The 24153-nt window shown below is 29.6% G+C and overlaps 1 protein-coding gene across 1 annotated transcript in view; it reads left to right on the top strand.

Annotated features, from left to right (window-relative positions):
• The window catches only part of LOC108756633 (glutamate receptor ionotropic, NMDA 2B), a 171733-nt gene that overhangs the window by 65949 nt on the left and 81631 nt on the right, over nt 1-24153 (top strand). Inside the window, exons 2-3 of the mRNA XM_018500601.1 lie at nt 16779-17285; nt 20836-21007. Coding sequence (XP_018356103.1) covers nt 16995-17285; nt 20836-21007 — 463 coding nt within the window. The 5' untranslated portion in view covers nt 16779-16994. The remainder of the gene's footprint in view (nt 1-16778; nt 17286-20835; nt 21008-24153) is intronic.

Raw genomic sequence — 24153 nt, forward strand, 5'->3', positions numbered from 1 at the left:
TGTGTGTGTGTGTGTGTGTGTAGTCTTTTTGCATAATATATAAAGTATATTTTGTTATATAGGTACAATAAATTTCAATAATTATTATATTAAATCTAAATATATGTGCATTAAGTATTCAAGACTAAGGAAATCTATAGCACAACATTAAACAGTATAAATACTATATTTTGTTAATACACTGTTCACACGCTGTCATTATCGCTTGTGTTGATTCTATTGATTTATTAATCAGTCAATTAAATATAAAATTAATCAACTGATTTGTGTGATAAAACGTCTAAAATTGGATCCAAACAGAACAAATAAACATAAATAACTATCAGCGTTACCGTTTGCACTCATTAAATTAGGTTACTTAGATCATAAGTGTTTGATTGCATTCTCTTGCTTAGTTCAGATATAGATAGAGGGAAGGACCGCTTAAAAAGTAAAATAGTCAGTTTTGTAAACAAGGAAGAAGAAAGAAATAAAGAAAGGAAGTATAATAAAGATAAATCGAACAACCGCGAACGATAAACTGGACGAGAGAACATAGTGTTAAAGGAGAAGTAACCGGCGATAAAAGGGTGAATAACGTGCGAAACAAGGTTTAAAAAGAGATCGTTCGATCGGTCGACCTTTTATGATTTTTCAACCGGAAGAAGATCAGAAAGCAGAATGAGATCTACGCGCGAGGGTATTCTTTTATGGAAGTTAAGTAAAGAAGCGTCGAAGTCATATCGATGTAGCCGGAGGTTACTGTCCTTTTTTCTCCCAGCAATATCGACAGGGCGGGTGTGTTCTGACTTTCAAGTATCGAATAGAGAAAGAAGGAGGAACGAATTGCTTTAGGATTGGGTAGAAGTCATAAGAGTTACAGCTTTCAACGTTTCTTTTGCAGATCCCTGAATAAAAACTTATGAAGAATTATTAGTCAGTTTTTTATGGTTCGTAAATTTAATGAGATCTATTAATAATAAAAAATAAAACAAAACGAAAAATAATTATATTTATTATTTTAATGTTGTCTATAGAAAATATTTATAAAATTATAGAAAGTGAACAAATCTAATTTTAAATAATACGTACAAGATATTATAAAGCAAAGAAATTCATCCACTATTTTTCCACAAAATTTTGTTTTCACGCAAGAGGGGATATAATTTCCTGTCCGCTAGATCTCTTTTAGTCAATTACATAAAAATCTCAGATAAGATGATGTTGATTAGAATCTTTTGTCATTAGAAGGATCTTCTCGAAATTTCTTTTTTATCCCTAAAGAATATATAATTCAGCCATCGTACAATACTTTTATAGCATATTCTAACGTGAAAAATTCTAATACATATGCGAAAATGTCAAAGCTACAATAGTTTTTGAATTATAATTGATAGTTTGCAATTTAAAAACTATTATAGCCTCGACATTTTTGTATTAGGATTTTTGTCTTAGAATATTTCAAAGAATCCAGAAATAATAATAAGAACTAGGAAAATAAAATAGTTTTTGACTTGTAAGCAGTTAAAGTTAGCTTATAATTCAAAAAATTATTGCAATCTCAATATTTTTCTATTAGGATTTTTATTCTACTTTACCTCATCTAGATTACTCTAGAATGTTTTTTTGTGAAAGTATTGTACGGTGGTTGTGAGGTACTCTGTATACAGTGTGCGTGCGTGTGTGTGTGTGTGTGCGCGCGCGCGCGTGCGCGTGTGCGTGGGCGTGTGTGTGAGTGTGATATGTGTGTATGTGTGTACTCCGATACTAAATTATTCGTAGAAAAGTATGAATCGATTGTAAGATGAACCTGCAGAAATCAGGATATGTGCTTTGCAACCGAGAATTCTTTGACGTATATGTTTGCAAAGATAAATGCATATGCGTCGAATTGGAAATGCTTCTACGAGAACCACCTGTGTTAAAGGATACCCGTCTTGCGAACTCGAGCTTGGATGTTCTCCATACCGATTCGGATCATGTCTTATCACCTTTTTTGTTCTTTCCTCTTTCTTTCTTCTGTGACAAAATGTCACATAGTCGTGTGAATCGCGCAAATCTCTGTGCGATTGGTTGGAGCTATGCATGGAATTCGATTATCTCGAGTAAAGCCTGGCGAGGAGGATGATCGGAGTGGCGGAAGGGATAGACGTGAACCGTGAACGACATTGGACTCCGGATAGATTGACAAACAGATAGGTGACGATATTTATTGTTCTAAAAGAATAAAGTTCTTTAATTATAATTTTTTAGTATTATAACACTTAAGTATTATAATAAATTGCAAATATTATTCAAGGTTACGATAATATAATCGCTAAATTTGTTCTGTCTTTGTCGAGTGTTTTCTGCCTTACGTATATATTGCATACAATCAGATAAAATTTATTATGGAAGAAATTTATTATGAAAGTGATTGAAGCTAAACTCTCTTAAGACTTTCAAAAAATTTTCTTATTTAATTTTTTTTAAACATAAATTTTTTTAGAATGCGTAAAAACAAATACTATTTTCTTATCGTAGATTATTAAAAAAGAATTAAAGAGATATGCACCATTAGAGGAAAGGAAGCAATTATATAATAAATGGGAGATTGTAAAATATCTCACGATATATCAATATGTACAATTTGCGATTTTAGCGTACAGAGGGCGACTCGAAATTATTTCTTCACAGTCTGTTTAAATGTTATAACATGGTCATTGGATATTAGTGTTTACTACGTTGTCGTAAAAGATGTATTTTAGTTTTGCAGGTAGCAGATAGAGTTTACAGGTGCATAATTTTTATGTAAGTTTTGAGAAGTACACAATTAGAGTCAAAGGAGCAAAAGTAACTTAACCCCTTCAGTTAAACAACATTTTGTTATTTTTAACTTCCATGTGTGTCAAAATGTAAATTAATCCATTTCTGTGTTCCAAATTAAAAAATTTCCATATTTCGACTTAGGCACTTAGTCAATAATAATTTAAATTTTATTTAAATTTAATATATCTTTTTAGTTAAATTATTGAATTCCATTGTTTTAACTAAATTAATGACATAGTAAGTAGAAACAATGACAATCTTTAGAAACGATTAAAAATAATTCAAATTGAGTATAATTTGACATTATGAATTTAACAGTATATGTTGATATTAATTTTGTAACTTCAGTCCAGGTTTAAAGGTTTTGAATATGACTTTCAAATAAATAATAATATAATTAAACTAAATTTAATAATGAAATGTGTATATATGTATCCGACGTGTAACGTTATATTATTTAGAGATATTCCATATGTCCTCTCCTATTCCATAACTGCAACCTTTTTTTTCTCTTTGTTTTGTAAATATTACGTTGATTTTGTATATCCGAAGAACTTCTATTTATAGCATAATTGGTATAGCATAATTTACTCTATGGCTAACAAACTTGTACCAAAAATAATTATGTTACGTGAATGTTTACTGAGTTATTTTGACACACACACACAAAACAAAACAAAATAGTAAGTATTTCATAATCCCTTCGCTTCCTTTACATTTAATTTATGAAAAAAAGAAAAAAAAGGAGAAAAAGAAATGGAGGAATTAAAAAAGACGTTATTCTTATATAAGACGACGACAATAAATTGCAAAATGTTTTCCATTCCAAGACAATCAACACAATATATTTTAACCTGTACAGCAGCTCAGCTGAATTCTAATTCAGAAAACCAAGTATGTGCGACTGGCGAGGACGAGATAATGGAATGGAATTACGATCCTGCCAATGAAAACAATACCACAGTCGTGCACATGCCGCACAATGTCGACGCTCCATCGTAGGTCGAAATGTGCCGTTTACGTTCACTGTAAACCGGAATTTACACATTTTCACGAATCCGCGAGTCTTTCATAAATAGTCGCGCGATATATTTTATATCACGCAATTTATTTTGTATTGTAATCTGTATATTTGTAAAAATGCTGCACAGAAATTATATTTTCCTTGATTGTTTATCAAATCCAAATATAAAATTTATATAATACTAAAAACATTTTTCAAAATATAAATAGTAATATTGTTCTAAAATAGAAACATTGGTACAAAAGAACATTTCTCTTTTTTTAACAATAAATAAAACTTAATCCCATCGTTAAATTTAATTAAATTCTTATTAAATGTTTATCATAAAATGACAGTAAAAGTGATTTAAGTTTTACAATATATAAAAATTTGTTGAATGTTAGAGTTGATATGTCCTTATCGTAAAAGCTCAAATTAGAGCTTATATTAGGAATGAGAAAAATTACCAAGAAAGAGTAAATCAAAGAATATTCATGTGAATGCATGGTATTCTTTATTTGCACATGAAGAATGTGAAAGCGCGTTTTTGACATATGTGAGAACGCGTGCAAGAATCCGTAGACGGATTTCGCGTTTCGAAAAGTGGAGTTTAGATTTATCTGCCATGTGACCTAACAATAACGGGCCCATATAAAGGGATATCTTATTTTCTACTTTGCTCTAGTTTCTCGTATAATCCAATATACCCTCTTTACGTTGCCGTAAAGCACTGTCATTCCCAACGGCATTCGTTTTTTTTTTCAAAAGTTTTCGTCTTTCTTTAAGATTGATATTTGTCTTCTTAAAATGAAAAATGAAGAAGGTTTTAGATTTTATTTAACATGTTTAACATTATTTCAATAAATATTTGTTCAATTTTTCTTAATTAAAGATTTTTGTCTAAAAAACGTGTAAACTTTGTATTGATATATTTTAAAAAATTTTAACTATTTTACAAAGTATATTTATTTCTATATAAATTTTTTAAAATATTCTCTCTAAATTGTGTTATTATATACCGAAATTTAATACATGCAAATTTAATTTTTGTATTAACATACAAATTTAATTTTTTTACGCAATACAAGGAAACATTATAATATTTATTACATTATTTTATAAAAATTTAAACTATAACATGTTTTGTAAATCTTATATGACAATTGTATATTGATTTTTTCATTACCGATTTATTCGTTGACTTATTTTTATCTTTACTTAAGAAATATTGATTGTACCGGATGTTAGACTTTGAAACATTTATCCGTCTAATAGCACCTATTGTTTGGTAGTCCTCTCATTTGTAGAATTGCATCATGACAACAGATTTATTCTTGAGGTGACGCGACGTCGCGTCGGATGTAATGATTACAGAAAACACGGTTTGCCACTTTTACCGCGTACGCGCCCGGGGATTACCTGATTTATCTTCTTTATTCGGCATTCTCGGAAGCTACTTGCGAGAGAGGTATAAGAGCGCACGCAGTTCCCTGATGTCTGATGATACGACGGCATAGGGTACCTTTGGTGTGTACCGGTGTCCCTGGAGCTCGCTTTTGTCTTATTGAATTTATCGTCTCGTCGGGTCTAACTTTGTATGGAGCTGCAGCCAATAGCGGGTCACCCTCTCGCTCCATCGAATTACTCGCGTCCGTCGGGATAGCGAAGGGTGGCGTAAAAGCGTGAGATGGCAAGGCAAAGGCAAGGAAAAAGAGAATTTAAGGGTAGCTAATTTATGAGAAACAATAGTAAGAGGAGTGTTATTTCTCAGATACGAAAACGTTAGCAGCTAGATCTTTCGTGTTGTTGTTTATTTGGAATCGAAGGGTGAAAACAAAATTTGCTGGTTGATCGAACTAAGATAGATAAGTTATCGTGAGTTTATCGCATTTTGTGTATTGGATTGGAATGAATGAGATTAATCCCATTGATATTGTAACGATAAATTGAACTAACTATACTTAACGTTTTATTTTGCTTAGGACATACGTTTGACGAAGAATGAGAATTTAATGCTGAGAAAGTATAATTGCCTATGATTAATTAATTTAATATTATATAGTTATACTACATATTAGTTACATATTAATTATATACTTAAAGAAAGAAAGTAACGTGTTACTTTTGCCATTGCCATTAAAATTTACTTCTTTTTGTAATGCAAACGGTATTATCTTTCATTTTTGTAACTATAACAGTAACGTAGTTACATTTATTTTTAACGGTAACAAATTTTACAGTTAGGTTTATCGTTACTTTTTATATTTTGTCATGCATTTATTATAATAAGAAATAGTTAAAATTCTATGACATTTAGAAAGCACGACGTTCACACTATTAAATAAAATCGTCTTGAAGCAGCTTTGTTTTAAATCTTCTTCAGATCCTACTGATTGTATGCTTTTAATTCGTTCTTCTTGATTGCCTTTTTTAATCGAGAAGATATCTTATTCGAGGTGTAACTGTGATAATACTCTCAGATAATAATCTTTAAACATTACTTTTACTATTAATGAGTTATTTACTACTATTAATGAGTTATATTGCACATGATTGAATTGCCATGGCGATCCCTTTGTTATTTCAATTTTCAAAGGTTTGTCACGATATATATGTCGTTTTATTTGAGAGAAAAGAGGATCGAAAAATTTTTTGGTATCACGCTGTATAGTGTGAAAATTGCACTTTTCTTTTGAGACAGACAATTCAGAACGACCTTTGTTGTCTCGTAATGGAGCAATAAAACGAATGAGCACTGCCTTCGTAATGAGAATTTCTTAACTTCTAACGAAGACTTTGAAAACAAGGCTCGAAGTTTGCACGTTGGAAATTTGTACAGCGGCAAATGACAAGACTGTGAATTTTCTCCAATATGCTGTCAGTATTAATGGTTTATTATTTGTTGTAAGTTTTGAATACCAAATTTTCGAGATTATTTATCGCATTTGTATGAAGTTTATTATGACACATGTAATGAAGTAACCTGTATATTATTGTTAAACGGGTAATTAGAGAATAATTAAAAATTGTGTGCATTTTATAATACATTCACAGAAAATGCTGAAAAAGTATCAAATGTAAAGTATCTTGTATAAAATCATCTTAATTCTAATAATTTGTTATAATTTATTTATTAGCATAATGAGAAGAAAAGAAAGGAGGGGAGAGAGAGAGAGAGAGAGAGAGAGACGTTTTGCACATAAAGACATTATATAGAGCATGAAAAATATAATCTCTTTTTAAATATCTGCTTTTTATAATCTTTGGACGGTAAGTTAAATTTTATGACTTTTCGAGTTCAACGACGTATGACAATTTATTCATCGGTACTTAGGTCATAAATAACAGTTCCCCGGATGTAATTATTGGTCATTTTGGATGTCGTGGTAAAAGAAATAGATATTCAAGTGTGTTTTAATTTTTTTAGTTGGATGACTGACGTTTATTCGTGTTCCTTTAGGAAAAGACATAATAGATGGATCAGACATAAAGAGAATACAGGAGAAAAAACTAAATGTATCCGTAACAAGGGTCATGGTATCTAAAAGAATTGCTTTTCTTCAGGTTCTTTCTGCACTTTTTTTGCACGTCTAACCTTTTGTAAATTTACTGCTCTTTCAAACCTTTAACTTATATTAACGTAGTCTCTGAAAGAGAAAATCATGGTCTGAAAGCTTGTAACTTGCTGTAATGTTAGGTAATAATTTAGTTTACCATTTAATTTTGGTATATAAATGTAAATTAAAATAATTAAAATAGAATGAACAAAGTGGTATGATACAGCATATTATATATACGCTATATATTTTATATATATATTGTATAAATATAGTGTTAATATATTTATATTTATTCATTCTATTTAGTTATAAATACGTAATACGCAAATTATTTTACTATAATTAAATATAAATAGCCTTAAATATATGTAGCCTGACGTTTATAATAACAAAAAACAATATATAATAATAAATTACATATTTAAATTTATATCTATACATTTATTTTATATATATATATATCTATATTTATATCTATTACATGTTGCTCCATAATTCTGTACTACTAAATTCACATTTTCCGGAATTATCTGTGCGATTAAACTTAAATTACAATAATAATAGCAATGAGATATTAATATGTCTAATAATTAATACATCATATTAATTTTATGAAGATCTCATCGCGCTATATCAATAATGTTATGAAATAATAAATGTTATAAAAATAAACAACATAAAGAAAGAAATAGGAAATAATGCAGATAACATACGAAGATTATTGCGAGCAATTTTATTATACTACTACATAAATTATGATGTAATAATATGCGAAATATTTACAACAATAAAAATAGAGTGGACCATCAAGAAAAAAGATTAAGACTTATATAGACATATAAGAATTTCAATACGCTACATAATTAAATGCATACAAAGACATTGATGATGTTTGTTATAAACTGTCAATATCTATCCTGCGAAAGCTCTTAGGAGAAATAAAGCATATGCTTTAAATGGGGATTATTATCGTGTACCTCGCAACATTATGTGTACTTACATGCTCGTTGCTGTGGTACATTATACATAATACATTATATGTAAATGGACTGCCGACAAATGCAAATCGTATGCAGTTGCGTCATGTGTTCCTATACTAACAAAACTGTTCGGTTAACCACTTAACATCATAGTTAATATCAGCTTGCTGGCTATATGATGCTCATCTAGTAAGCGCTTGAGACGTCTCATAGGCATCATTCCGTTTCTAATTGAGCGAACTAGTCTCAAAGGAAAATTAATTCCATTCGATGAATGCATTATTAGCAATCATGGATGTTGTAGAAAGTGCATAACGAACTTAAGTTTATCACTCGAAACTAAAGTTTTAATCGATCTTTTAATAAATTGGCTCCCATACGTATTCTTAATCGATAATAATTCTGCAAGAAAGCATTAATTTTACTGTAATAGACGGCGTAGACGGTACCAACGATTCATCACAGAATTTTCAGTCAAATTAAGGATTGCACTGAAATACATTTTCTACGCGGTACGAGCTACTGCAATTTCGAGGAAAATTACGAACGTCATAGTTCTCTTTAATACATTAGAACTTTCTCCGAGAAACATCACAGTATTGTAACTTTATTCGTTGAAGTATACGAAATTCTCGAAAAGTAAAAAGAAAAGAAAAATAATAACATGTAGAAAATACGACGTCTTATAATTTGTCTCTTCGTATGCTTTTCCTTATATAATATCCTAAAATAACCTGAAAACAGCTTCTCATTTTTTCGTATTATCATTCAAATTAGGTTGTAACTTATCTTTCGGTTTCTCGTTCATTTTTCGGTATTCCCTTTGCCGATGTTGTATGCAGCATCTCAAGTTCCCTTTGCTGTTGCGTACCTTACCGAAAATCCTCTTACAGATTTTATTGATCCGACCTCAAAGAGCTTTGCGTAGCAAACGCTAGCGCGTTTGTGTCGTCCTGTGCATAAACTATTAGTCTTAGAACAGTGTTGCTTCTTGATTTTGCCGACAGCTTTCTATTCCGCACACTTCCTCATGTTTGTTTCAAAAGCAATGTCAGCATACAGCAATATGCTATATTGCTTTACGCATATTCGCTTTTACCTTATTCTTTTTGCCTTTAAATACTTATTTTTACCCACATATTACTTTAAACTCAATTTTCTCGGAAAAATCAAGGAACTTAAGATCTCACATCTCGATCAATTCCTTCAGCCATCGTCTATGGATTTTCTCGAGATTAATCCTTGCAGAACTTTATCACAGTAATTCGTCGCGTCTTCTTAAAGATTTCATGTAACATTTAAATTTTTTTAGATCGAAAAGTCAATAATCAAAGAAATATCGCATAGAGTTCCACTTTCTTGATAATTATTAGGAAAAGTTGTAAACAAGTCCGGAAAAAGATAGAACTCGATATTTGATTCGCTTGGATACGAGAACCGGTAGTTCCGATCAAGAGCCTCCATCCGGCGGTCTCAACGTTCCGGGTTATTTCGCTAGAGATACATACATTGAATGAATTCTTGATTGAATATTGAATTGCGGTTCAATAGAAAAGAAATTGAAATCACTGATGACCGGTAAGCTATCAAGTATAACAAATACGACAGTACGAATTATATGTTCCGGGAGATATTTAATCTTCGGCAATCGAGTTTCCATAATTTACTTGCTTTTTTAATTAAATCTTCGTTCTTACAAATTGTTGAAATTTACTTGATGTTGCAAGACATTAATACATCAACTATACTAATCATTAAAAATTTCTATTTCTAATAAAATTTTCTTTCTATTTAATACAAATACAATATCTAATTCTACATTTGAAAAAAAATTAGCAAGACATTATTAAAATATTCTTGAGGCTTCTACGGATGCTTTCTGTATGAAGATTATGCGTACTTATTTAAGTATTAATTCATTTTTTTCAAAATCATATTGTTATATTTAAAACTAAATATATAATTATTAAATTAATTATATATATAAAGAAAGATTGAGTCTAATTAAGCTCACAATCTGTGATAATTATTTTAACATAAATAATTCAGATAGAAATATAATACAAATATGTGAAAAAAAAAAATTAAATTCGACTTTAAAAAATAACAAGATTAAATTGATAAAGACATAAATAAAATGCAAAATTTATTTTAATAATTATACTTGTATGGCAGGCATTGAATATATAGTTGGTATTTACTTATATTTTTTATTATTAAAAATCAATAGAAAATTAAAAATTTTTTGATTAGGATATTGATTACGGCGATTACGCTATTGTTTAATCGAATTTTCGATTATTGGATTGTCATTTATCTGAGACACCGGTTATTCGATACGACAAATGCATGTCGTATATTCCGATAATGCACTGATATTGAATATTGACATTGACGTAAAATTTAACAACACAAATTTCTGTGATTCGAATGACTGATGACAGCTTGATATTGACAGCTTAATAGTGATTAGTTAATTTAATAATTATTATATAAATAAATGATATTTAATCGTAAATTTTTTTGTTAAATATTAGTACTTAAAGAATATTTACTTTATGGAATAATAGTCAATTTTATTTAAATAAAGAGAGAAAAAAGATTTGAACAAAAAGGGAAACATGGATATTTTTAGATATTTCTAATATCTATAGATAATATATCAAATTAATACATTGCTGAACTTACAGTATTTATTTATTACAACATTTATTTATTAACGTGATATTCTAGCATTGCCATTAATCGACGTTTACATGAACAGTGTTAATTAACCTACATACCGCTACTTAATCACGTCAGAAGTTTGTAATCAGAGCCGCGTTTGGATTTTCAATCAAAGTAGCTTCTTGATACACACACACACACACACACATTGCTTCACTATATTATGTTAGCTAATTTGTTTCAAAAGTAGTAGTTGAGAAGAATAGAGATGATGGATAATTTCTTATGAAGAAAATGAAAGTATCATGAAGAAATGAATATGTGAAAAATACATATGATATCATTGATAAAATATTCAATGATATGATGAACTAAATCATAAGGCAATATTTAAACAAAATTTCATAAATTTGATACAAGAAGAAAATTCCTGGAACTATGACTGGATATATTTTATTAAATTATTCATTAAACTCGGCCATGTCCACAATTTACTGTATCACTGTTTGTAATGCAATTTCCATATTTTTCATGCATTTCAAAACTTAATGCGCTTGTAAAGAGACTATATACTTATGCAAAATCTCTTTCTGCGCGAGAGATTTAGACTTTAAAAGTTTTACATAGCATTGTTTCAGAAATTATTAGAAATGCAGCTTTCTTTTTACAAAAATTATCCCAATAATTGTTTATTTATTTATTCCTTTTTTTAAATATACAGAGAAATTGAATTTTTAAGCAAAAAATATTAAAGAAGTTTATCGAATAATCAAAGTTTAAATTTATCAATTTTTGCAAATATTAGGATTGATTTATGAATCTTTTTATATTATTTAAGTGTACTAAATTCTATTTTTTTTAAATAATTGTTCGGTACTTACGTTATTTCTGTATTAGAATTATTAATTATTGTTAGTAGCCGATTTAATATCCGACGTTTGATGTTACAAAGGTGCTTGTTAATTGGATGTGTAATTATCACAAATAGATCAATGGATAGCGGCGGGTAGTCCCCTTACATGTTGGTTAGTTTGGCGTCTTAATAGAAGATACAAGGGTTCAGAGATAGAGCCAGGCCACAGGAATCCGCGACGACCAGTGGTCGGTTTACCAAAGGCCATCCATATGGGACGTGGTTCAATATCGCGAAACCTGATACGTAAGGGTGATAAACGTGGGTCAAAGCAATACGTGGCAGTAAAAACTCAACCGTCTCGTAGCTGTATGTTTGTGCCAATATACCCTATGGACCACTCTAATCGCCTGTCGACTCGTTGACTGCCTGCTAAGATGGTGAACACTTCGTAAATATTTATATTGTGAAGGATTCGATTACATAATGTTATAAAAGTAAAAATATCATTCTTCCTTGCATCACATAACAATAATTTCTTCAAGAATATGTAAAATATGATATTTAAATAGTTCAGAATTAATAAATAAAGTATATTTTAATAATGATATTTTATTATAAATGTGCAAAACAACTTGCATAAAATTTTTGAGATTTAACTCTCAGGAACTCTTTTTTTAAATTTGACAAATAACGATTTTAAATTCGACAAATGACGATTTTATCTTTGACTGTAGATCTATAACAGAAATAGGTAATGTATTTCTGTATAGTATGTATTTTAACACAAAAAAGCTCAATCTTGCGAAGGATCATTAGACGTTCTTGCATCACGGTCTAAAACAAATATTTGACTCAAAAATCGCCTTCCGAAGAAGCTCGAAAGGAAAAGAAGAGAATGAGATAAACTTTCACAATAAACTCAGACAAACCTGACAAGATGAAAGTATCTAAAAAGTTAAGGAAGAATTTATGTTATGAGATACCGTGGAACTGTCACTATGTTGTCTACTTTCATTCAACTCTCAAATTGTTAACCAATTACTTATATAAGATAAGCACTAAATCTCTTTATCTTTAGCTATTTAACTGTTTTACAGTTCTAGAGAATTAATCTGATGTATATCTAATATATAGATTGTTACATTAAAGTAAACTTTCTATCCAATTAAGAATTCTATCCAAATAAGAAATAAATTCATAAATATATTAAATAAAATACATATTTTATATAATAAAATTGCTATATAATCTACAGTTAAATAATATAATAGATTTAAATAACTATTAAATTTTATTTGAAGCAAAATTTTATAGAGATTTTATTATTTAAATTATACGCTTATTAAGAGAAATCACATTGACTACATCTTAATGTATGTTACATTCACATTATACCGGCATAAAAATTATTGTTATGCAAGTAGGAAATACAACGCAATGCGTCGTGATTGAATTTGTATCAGTCGTCTGCGTTTTACATTTTACATTTGAATGTATAATGCTGGCTTGGGTTTAAAATTGTTTGCATGTAAAGTCAAGCACATTACTCGTAAATTACAAATCGAATTCGCATGTGACGTTAATAGGTATAATGCTTCTATTATTACGATTTCCATGCAAATCACTCTATTACCATGTCAGTGATTAATAGCAGTCCCGAGAAAGATAACTAAACGTTTAAAAATACCTATCGTCATGTCATATGTATAGCATTTCATACGTGTTCAAAATATAAATTGCAGTCGGAACCGACGAGAGTCTGCGTAGTAGAAACATTGCAATAATGAAACAGCTGCCAGCATGTCGAAGTTGAAACAAACGTCATTTTGAATGCAGGTCTGACAATCGAGAAATAAAGCAGGAAATATCGGCAATATATCATTTTCGTTATCGACAACACATCACATATTTTCTATGGGACAAAGTTTATGTGTCGGTTAATGAAAGATCACTTAAATCATAATATTTCATATTATATATATTTTTACAATTTTTTTATAGTAGGTCTACAATGAAAAATATAAAAATTATACAGTAAAATTATCTTACTTAATTTTATATATATGCTCTAGATATACGCATCAATAATACAATCTTGTTCACATTTGTTATTGGAAGTTGAATGATTGAAGTTCGATGAAACTTAGAAAAATTGTCGATCGTAACGTGAAAGGACTAATATATATGTTTTATGGTACGAAAGGAAAGTCGTGAAAAGCTTTCATGCCACAAAATAGGAACCTACTTTAGAATAGAAAATCTTACAAAAGTTGGTAAACTTCTATTTAACACGATTGACATATTTGAACAATTGAAATAAACATTCAATTTTATAGAAACTTAAGTTTTGTTTAAGACAACCGAATCCATAAAAATTTATGAAAATTTATAATGTTAACATCAAAGTTGCAACGTTTATTAAGTATAAGTTAAAAATCAAGAAAATTTTTTGAATTCTTTGAATATAATAACATAATATTTTAAAGTTACACAGTTGACTAAAACTTAATTTAATAGAAAATATTTAAACACATAATTTACGTAAAACGTAATTATTTATAATTGGCAATACAAATATATATTCTATATACGGTTAAAATTATTTTATGTAATAAATTGATTGAATCTAATTTTATATATTTCATATTTTCGTTGACTATATTTTCTTTAAAATCGAAAGTTTTTTTTCTTTTAAATATTGCCGAATCAAAAATTTTTTTCTTTTAGATATTGCCGACTAGTCGCTGAACTTATGTAAGACCAAAAGTTTCGTTCGTTACAGAACTTGAAAGCTCGTTCTTTAGAAGACTGAAGTATTCTAGTGAAGTCCGAAAAATCAGATTGGAAAATTCTGAAACCGAAGAAAGACTCTTGAAAGTTGAACGTTCTATTTGAAATTTTTTAAAGTACGATATAAGGATTATATTTGAACATGAAGCATGCTTGCTGTTCTATTCCTGGATATCAATCTGTATCATATTTCCATAAGAAAATATGTATCTCTTTTATGTGCTCTGAATACAACATTCAGGTGTCAAGTTTCGAATGAAATCGATTTATATTTAATATATTAGGTGTAGTAAAAAGTCATCGCGTATTTTTTAGCTCAAAGTTGTATATACAATATCTTCGTCAATAATGAATGAAATTCAAATTAAAAAAAAGGGTTTTAAAGCTTGAAATCTCTACTTTTAAAAGCTTATCACATTTTTTAAGTTTATATGAGTTTGATAATTTTTACATACCAAAAACTACGAGCTGAAAAAGACGAAAAATTTTCTTCTCACTTTGTGGATTTGTAACGTGTCCAAAACGAATTTGAGAAAATTTTCGATTACCTATCGTGAAAGCTTGATACTTTCCCTACAAAATCGTTTTTTTTTAATATTCCTACGACTTTTGATTACTGAGTTATCGCGGATTAAATAAAAGAATTATTTTGACTTTAATTGCTCATAACTCCATTAAAAATTGTCGTATCGTATAATTTAAAAAAGAGATTTTTAAAGCTGAAACTTTACTCTATCAAGATATATTTATATTATTGGTAAGAAAGTAATTGCAGTTTTTACTGATAGATGTCTTTTAAAAAAACGCGATGACTTTTTACTACACCTAATAATTTCAGTATTTTTCATACAAAATATTTTTTTTTGTTACATATTAAAAGAAAATAAAACATTTAAATAGACATATTTATATATATAATATTCGAAACAAACATGTACATCTTTTTTTCTGTCAATTTTAGAAATTTTGGAAATTTTTTTTTGCAATGATAATTTTTATTGAAAAATTCTTGATAACTTAAGAAGTATATTTTAGGACGTATATCTTATGATGATTCAAACAAGTTCTGTTTTTTTATCTAAAATTAATCAAGTATTGTGTCAATTGTATTACTGTTTACATTAATTTGTATGTTACTCTTTTATTCTATTTGCCACATTTATGTAAATTTTAATCAGCCAACTTATTAACAAGTTTTATCATTATTTTTTTATTGTATTTCTCTTACAAAATATGACGTAATGTTTAAATTTGCATTTGCACCTCATTCAGTATTATAAAATATTTTAAATAAATAGAGAGAGTAATGTTGCGATTATATATATTCCTTTAACTTAAAAAATTTAAGTCATATTATTTTTAATTCATGAAAATGATATATGTATGTCAAAGCTGCAAGTTCATGAAATTGGAATTTATCCGATTAGACTTTACAGATTTACGGTATCAACGTGCAGACTCGATTTGTGATAGACTCGATCTGTCAGAGCATTTCACATCGTGTACGATGACAGGTAGCGATGACCGATCAAACTGTCCGACTAATCCTACGGGAAATTGATCATTATATACAGCCGTCTGTTCTTTGATTGATCCATATGCAATTCTCTCTGAAACAAAACCTTATCATATAGCTCACTGGTCGAAGACGTATTCTATAGACATACCAAACTGTAATTCCCGATTTAGATAATAGTACAAAAGAGGTAGAGCGAATCGAGGAATTAAAGGGAATTAACCTTAGGATGAGCCTGTATTTGCTCCAACGGCAAATTAGGGCAACTAAATTAAAGACCTTCTTAGCTAAAGCTTTAGTGAGAAATATGAAGGATTATTTCAACATGTCTTGTATTTATTGCTGTACCGTACATTAATTATTTACACGTTTCGCTTCTCTCGAAGGGATGATTTTATTAAAAATTCAAGATAGTATATCTTACAGTAGAAAATATGCTTACAGTAGAATATGTGGTTAAAAACAAAATATTGAATGTAATATATATATTGAGAAATTTTAATTTTGAATAAAAGCTGTAATTATCTAAGATTAACAGAACTTTTTTTAAATTTTTTGTGATTTCTATACTTGAATTATTATTTATTTGATATTAATAAATTTTTAATTTGTATTTCAGGCGAATTAAATCGCGATGAGACGACGTTACAACAGCAGAAATGCGCGCGTATGCAATTGCGTCGCGCCGTCGCGACGCTAAAGAATTCATCGGTATTTTGAATGGAAGCGCAGTGTCAAGATAGCACAAAGAAGCGGTACACGATCGAATCAATCGTCGACAAATTACCATCTCGTGACAAAAACGGTCGTCGCTTCGAGCAACAAATTCCGCGCCATGAGGACTACGTGGATCCTTTCGTTGGTGATGGCACCGTTGTTGGTGCTAGGTAGTCCACCGGGTAACACTATTAGAGAAGGAGGCATCAAAGTCGGAAACAGGGGATCGATTTCCAAGAGCATAAACGTGGGTAGAGGCAATTCAGCAGTTCGTATCGGTGAAGGAAGTAGACTATCGAACTCAACGAGACAGCGATCATTTCCGACTACCACAACTACTACGACTACCCCTACGCGTTTCACACCGCAGTCTTCTGTGGGAAATAATTATAACATCACCGATCTCAAGGTAATGACTTTTTTCTGAAATGGATTTGGTAAAAAAAGAGTCTTGAATCCATCCTTTATTAAAGTCGAAATGTTTCTTCCAAAGAAGAACATTTTGTATCCTTGATATAAGAAATTTAAAGTTAGTTTATAATGTAAATTTATTATGTTTCAATTTAAAAAGTGTATTTTTGAGGATAGACTGAAAAAGCCGTACGAATGTTTTATTGACAAAATGCGAAAATTTGTTTTGCATGTTAAGAAAAATTTATTAAAAAAACATTATATTGAAAAATAAATATGTTATTTAGTACTTAATAAATTCTACACTTTTTTACTTTAATTAAAAGATAATATATGTATGTAATTAAAATTATCCGTCAACTATTAAAAGAAAATGTATTTAATTTTGAATATTACAAAAAGAGATATACAAATTATGCAATATATTTGTTATAACTTGCATAAACCTTTCTTTGTGCATTTTTGTAATTTTTACGGTAATCAATTTATCATACAATTCTTTTTGCTTTTTCTCCCATTCGATCCAATGGATCATCAATTATGTATTCTTTAGATAAAATATTTTACGATTTGGGTATTTAATTAAGTCATATTTTTTGCACAAATTATACTCTTCTAGCTGTCAGCTTCATTTAAATGCAGTTGACGAAAAGTTTTTAACGTTTTGGGAATATTCGACGTGGAGATAATCACCTTTAATGAATGTTAATGAATTCATCAAGTTAATAATAACTCACATTATTCGGGGATAGTTACCTCAGTATTATTCGAACTTAATCGAGTTGAAATTTTTAGGAAACCACTTATTTTCATGGATTCATGAATTTTTTCTCAATTTTTCAAATCTATGTCGATTCACAATGAGTTAATTTATGGATTCTCATCTCTATTTAATACATTGATTGTAGCATAAGTATCGTCTGTACTTCGGAATAGAGTGCAATTAAGTCGGTAAATATACGGTTAGTGGTGCGATTCGTTACCAATAATCGATGAATTACGTCACTTCTCCGAGTTAAATCCGTTATTCGAACGATATTTGAGAGAATACTTATTAAAATATAATTTTTTTCGATTTAGTGTCATGATAGGCGATAATATTATGAATGAAAATATTTCTATAGAAAATATTTTTACATCTCTAAATGTGCTTGAAAAATAAAAAAATGAAATAAAGAATTAAAAATTATAAATCTTTTTAGAATATTTACATTTATCGCAGATGTGTATAAATTATTAATAAAAGCAATATTTATGTATTTTGTACGTCTAGGAAACACAATATTAATATTTCTTAATATTTTAGTTAAATAAAATTATTTTATTTTTAAATAAAACTGTATAATATTAATAATGGAAAATCTAGTATTTTATTTTTCTTTGCGCGCGCTTGCAGATTAAAAATTTTGTTTTATTAAATCAAAATCTTCCACGATTGTATTATACATCTTAAAATTATGGAAAAAATATTATGCCAAAAACCAAAGTCCTGATCGTTGCAGAAATATGATGAAATGATTTCCTTAAAGGACTACTTGAAAGGTCCTTTGCTAAAACCGGTCTTTTGCTAAAAAGCATTATTGATAGACCGAAACGTAAGCCGCTGTCCAGTCTAAGCCTACACGTAGGTATTCATTCGCATCGATCGATTTATGCAACAGGTGCGCGCTAGTCCATTCTTGTGATAATAAAATGAACAAGATGCCCCCTTGCTGCACTTTTCTGATCGCTTTGAGTGTTTAATGTATTGTCGATCGTGATACGGTGCATTGGCGACAAGTAAAAATTTTAATGATGTTGTTAATATTTAAGAAGCGTTATTAAACTAAATATTTACATATTAACATCAAAAAGAAATATTGATTGCCCAATTAAATAGTTTGATAATATAATGAAACTATACGAGAGCTCTATTAAAAGTCACAATGTACTTACTTTTTCTAATTTTTAGATATAAATACGTAATCTATATACACTAAAAATTATCGCAGACAAAAAATCAAAAAAGCATTGAGAGCTTGAAATCTCTACTTTTGAAATCGGTAATTGATATTTCAATCTGACTGATTCTTTATGGAGATATATGGGGTAGAATCCGACTCTAGGTGGGGGAGGAGGGGCAGTAGGGTCCGTCCGACCTCAACGGTTAGGTCGGGGTTAGGTCCGGGATAGGGGTGTGACCGTATTTTGAATATTCTCCAATTAAGTGCCCTAATTAGTTCCGCGTATGAAATAATTATATTATGTCTCTGGCACTCATTACTTGATGATCGCTACTCAGTTTCTCCTACAACTGAGAAGGTTGAATTAATTCCAGAATCCTGGAATTCAGTCTCTCTCTCGCGGTTTTCGATTACCTTCAATTGGCTGTTCCTTCCTTCCAAGCAAAACTTTTTTTTAGCTAAAGAGTTTTGAGTTCTAGAAAGATACAACCGATAGAGAAATTCGATTTTCTCAATTTTAAGAGTCAGCATGACATATATGATATTGAGAGAACGTGCAAGTCACGGAAACAAATACGACGGTTACATTAAAATATAGGATCTGAATGTAAAATCATTTCAGGACGATAGGTGCAGTAAAGATAAGATAATTCTATGCCAAAATTGGCAAGTTTCGAGTACATGTATCTTCTACTACAAAAATAATATTACATTTTTGTGCAGTTAAAAGTTACGTTTGCACTACAAAAACCATTAATGCTCGATGCTTTTTGATACAATGAAATTTAATCACTGCCACCTAGATAAAAAGTATGGGCAACGAAGTAACAGTCATATTGTATTAATAGTATTAATTTAAACATTCTAGATTATGTTAAACAATCGATGACTCATGGTATCCCGTGACCCATAGTGCCCCGGTTTCTCCTTTAGATGAGAAAAAGTGCACGCGAATTAGCATAGAAAATAATCTAATTTAATTAGTTTGAAAAATGGATCAAAATTATATTTTTTCTCCTTTATATTTATGTAACAAACGGACATAATATATTATACAAATTTTTTGACGCGAAGAGTATGAATAAAAAATAATTTATCATTGAGATTATGAGATCAGTCAATATTTATGCCATAAACAAGTAAATAACACACACACATAACAAAATAATACAGTCCAATTTGGACAAATACTAAATTAACATAAATTAAGTAAAATTCAATAAAGAATTACAAAATATCCAACATAATGCAACAATAATGATGATAAAGTAAAATTATATGATACGTATATAATAGACGTATTTTCCAACGCAATCGTACATGTCACGAGTGAATATATATTGTACAATAACATTCATTGCTAAACTCGGACTATTTGTAACATAGTGACCGCGTCAACTGCCATGTCTCGGTCGAAACTTGGCGAAATATCGTTTTGTACAACCTGTTGACGATCTTTCTCACCGTTTGATGGAATGAGAATGATTTATCACCTGACGTTATTCGTTTCTGCACCGTTCGAAAACGCATGATGTATGTCTGTAAGACAGTCTAACAGGCGCCTTACTAAAATTTCATATTTCCTCCATCATATTTGTGTAACAGGTGGGCATGATGGTACCGTACAAATCCTTCGGCGTGAGAGAATACACCAGAGCAGTCACTACCGCTATTAACACGCTGCAGAGAAGTACGAGGGGTCCAAGGCTGGGGCTTTTCCAGCGATATGATCTTCATGTCAAGATAGCGATGAAGGAACTTACACCTAGCCCAACTGGTGAGTATTAATCTCGCTTGATTGATAACATTGTTAGCCACATATTATTATTATTATACATTCCATCACATATATGTAAATATATTAACAAAGGTATTTTACGTTATATAAAATTAAGTAAAACAAAATTAACAAATTAATAAAGTTTTTTAAATATATATTTATATTTTAAATTTTAATATACAGTCGGTATTCAATTTTTTGCAAAATGCAGTTGACATTTTTGCATTGGAAATGTAATATATGTGTGAAAAAAAAATCTGCATTCTTAATTTCTACTAAATGAATAATACATACAAAAATTCCGGAACTTTTGTTCTCACTAACAAATTTGGTATGCAAATATTTAGTACTTAATTTTATGAAAAGAGTAATATAAGTCGTACATTAAATTTGTTGATTTGCAAATTAGAAGATTATGAAAAGTTTTAAAGGGAGTTTTGAATGATGGAAAAGGTCTCGACTATTTTTAACTTTTTATTTTTATGATCGTGAGAACGATTTACCTGCGAAATGGCAAATGATGAGATTTTTCGGAATCGTAGCAGGTTCATGAAAAGAACAGAAAGTCTTAGATCAATACGAACTCATTTCTTTAGAGACATTGGAGGCTTTTATGGGGCTTGGCCTTTATCAAACAAAATCTTGAACGTTGGACTGTACTCCTTTCACTAATACCGTTCTTTGTGCCCACTGGACAAATCAGCACTTTAGTCTTGCGATAAAGAGATTCTCTGTTGTCAAACGAATGCAAAGCAGAAATGTAAAATGACTTGAATTTATCCTTTTGACGATTTATGTAATTACTTCTTCGCATAGCTTACACACTAAATTAAGATTATAATTTATAGTTCTAACGTAACTAAAGAATGAATTTCTATTTTACACGAAATAGAAATTTATTTTGTATTTTTTAATCTTTGCTGTAGAGTACCTATTGCAGCAACGTAGAAAATGCCGAGTAATGTGAAATAATTAGGAAGCGAAAACCAAACATGTAAAGGTAACATGCAGGATAATATAATCTTAATTTAAAATACACACACATGTTTGATGCAATGTAAAAATAATGAATAGACGCGAACAAATTTTGTATATATTATATATATAAATATACTTACATACAGTCGGTATTTATAATTTTAATAAATTGTCGTAGAAATGAGTTTATATCACGGTATAATTTTTATTTTTTTGTCAAAAATTCATAACATTGATATTTGCACTGAATATTTTAACGTTGGAAACTTTGCGTCAATTCTACAAAACATAAAGTGGATGGAAATGAAGTACAAGCATTCTGATCATTGTGGGTTTTGAAGGATGAAAGTGCATAAAATACATCCGTTCTACAATTTGCATATGCAGTAACAGCTTCATATTCAATTAATTCAGAATGAGGATTATATTGAACCGATGCAAATATTGATTAAAGAGAAAAGTTTCGAAAGCATGAGAAAGTATTAATTACTATTTAATTCTGATCTTATCTGTTATCAGTACAATACTAAAATATGAAAAAAAAATTACATTTTACACTTTTTAAATTTAAAAATATATATAAATCCACAAAGCTTTAAAAATAAATGTAAAAATGTCTGTATGTTTCTAAAGTCTAAATGTTTCTATTTAATTTGACTTTTTTATGTAATTTGACTTGGTATAATTTTTAAAATAATTATGTATGTGGTTTACTTTCTGTATATTATATCATCCATATTTTATATATTTCATATTTATAAAATACGTGTCTAAAAATATTGTTATGCACCGTTTCTTTTAATAATTTCGTAATAGACCGTAAATTTTTTAAAATTATTTTTGAACATTTTTTTAAGTTTATAATATGTATATTAGATTTGGTAAATATATGACAGTGAACGTGTCGACATTCACTTTTTTTCTAAAGATCCTATTGGTGTTGGCGGAAACTATCTGGAGCGCATTAAATTTATGAAAAATCGGAATTGGGCTGAAATGGGATGTTTTCATTCTGCCGCGCTGCGTCGAAAGAAAAAGAGACGTCGGGCGCAGTTCTGCCATGTAAATCACGTTGGAAAAGCTGGACGACAGCCAGGCGCTGCTTGCTCACACATCATCACACGTCACACCACCCACTGCCACGTACCACGTTCCATCATCACCTCACGCGCTTCCTGAATGAATACATTGGCCGACAAATGATCGTACTACTACCGGAAATCTTAAATGAGAAATGACAATCACTTAGTAACACAGTACCATCATTTGTCGGTCCATTAAATTTCCGCAGGAAAATTTTAAACACTCTGATGCAACAAGAATTAATAGAGCAAGTGATATGGAGAATGCAACGTAATGTAAGCTGAAACTTTGTAAATAATTCTTGTTTTTTGAAAAAGTTTGTTTTTGTGAATTCTGCGGATTACTTTAGAAGCTTCGTTTGGAAAGTATTTTTTTGGAACGAATAAAACATATGGAAATTGATTATTGTTAAAAATTAATAGGAATATAACTTATATTACGATTTAAGAATTTACAAGTTTCTGACTCAAAATATTTATAAATTCGTAGATTTTTTATTAATTTATTTAAAAATTTCATAGATTTTTGTAACGTAGATAGTAAAATATAAAAGCAACATAAACTTTGTGATATGCCTTTATATTTTTTAAACGGAAATAGTATTGAAGTATATGAAATGAGTATTGAGTATGATTATCATCATTTTTAATGTATAATAATTTATAAATTATATATAAAATTATACTTTCTTATTGCTTTCGAGAATTACGCGAAAGTTTTTCTGCAGCTTTTCAGCAGCTTTCTGTGACCTTATCAGACACTTTTAATAGCACAACTATGATAACTATTGGGAAGTAGCGACGGCTTGCCGAAAACCGGAAGCGGTTCGGCTGGAGGGCAAATTGAACATCGCGGTTAAACGCAGACACCGCAACGGCTGACATGTGTAGAGTAAATCGCGGGTCAACGCCAGCAGTCACGATCGATAACCGTGCTTTTGATATCGTAAGGTCAATTTCGATATACACGATAACTTTCCTACACAGTCACGTTTGTTAAAAATGGAAATAGTTAACGTTGATCCGTAATTGACATGTCAAAAAGAAATCGATTCGACATACATAAATGTGTGTGTGTGTGTG

Source organism: Trachymyrmex septentrionalis, unplaced genomic scaffold (genome assembly GCF_001594115.1).
Source record: "Trachymyrmex septentrionalis isolate Tsep2-gDNA-1 unplaced genomic scaffold, Tsep1.0 scaffold129, whole genome shotgun sequence".
NCBI classification, from domain to species: Eukaryota; Metazoa; Arthropoda; class Insecta; order Hymenoptera; family Formicidae; genus Trachymyrmex; species Trachymyrmex septentrionalis.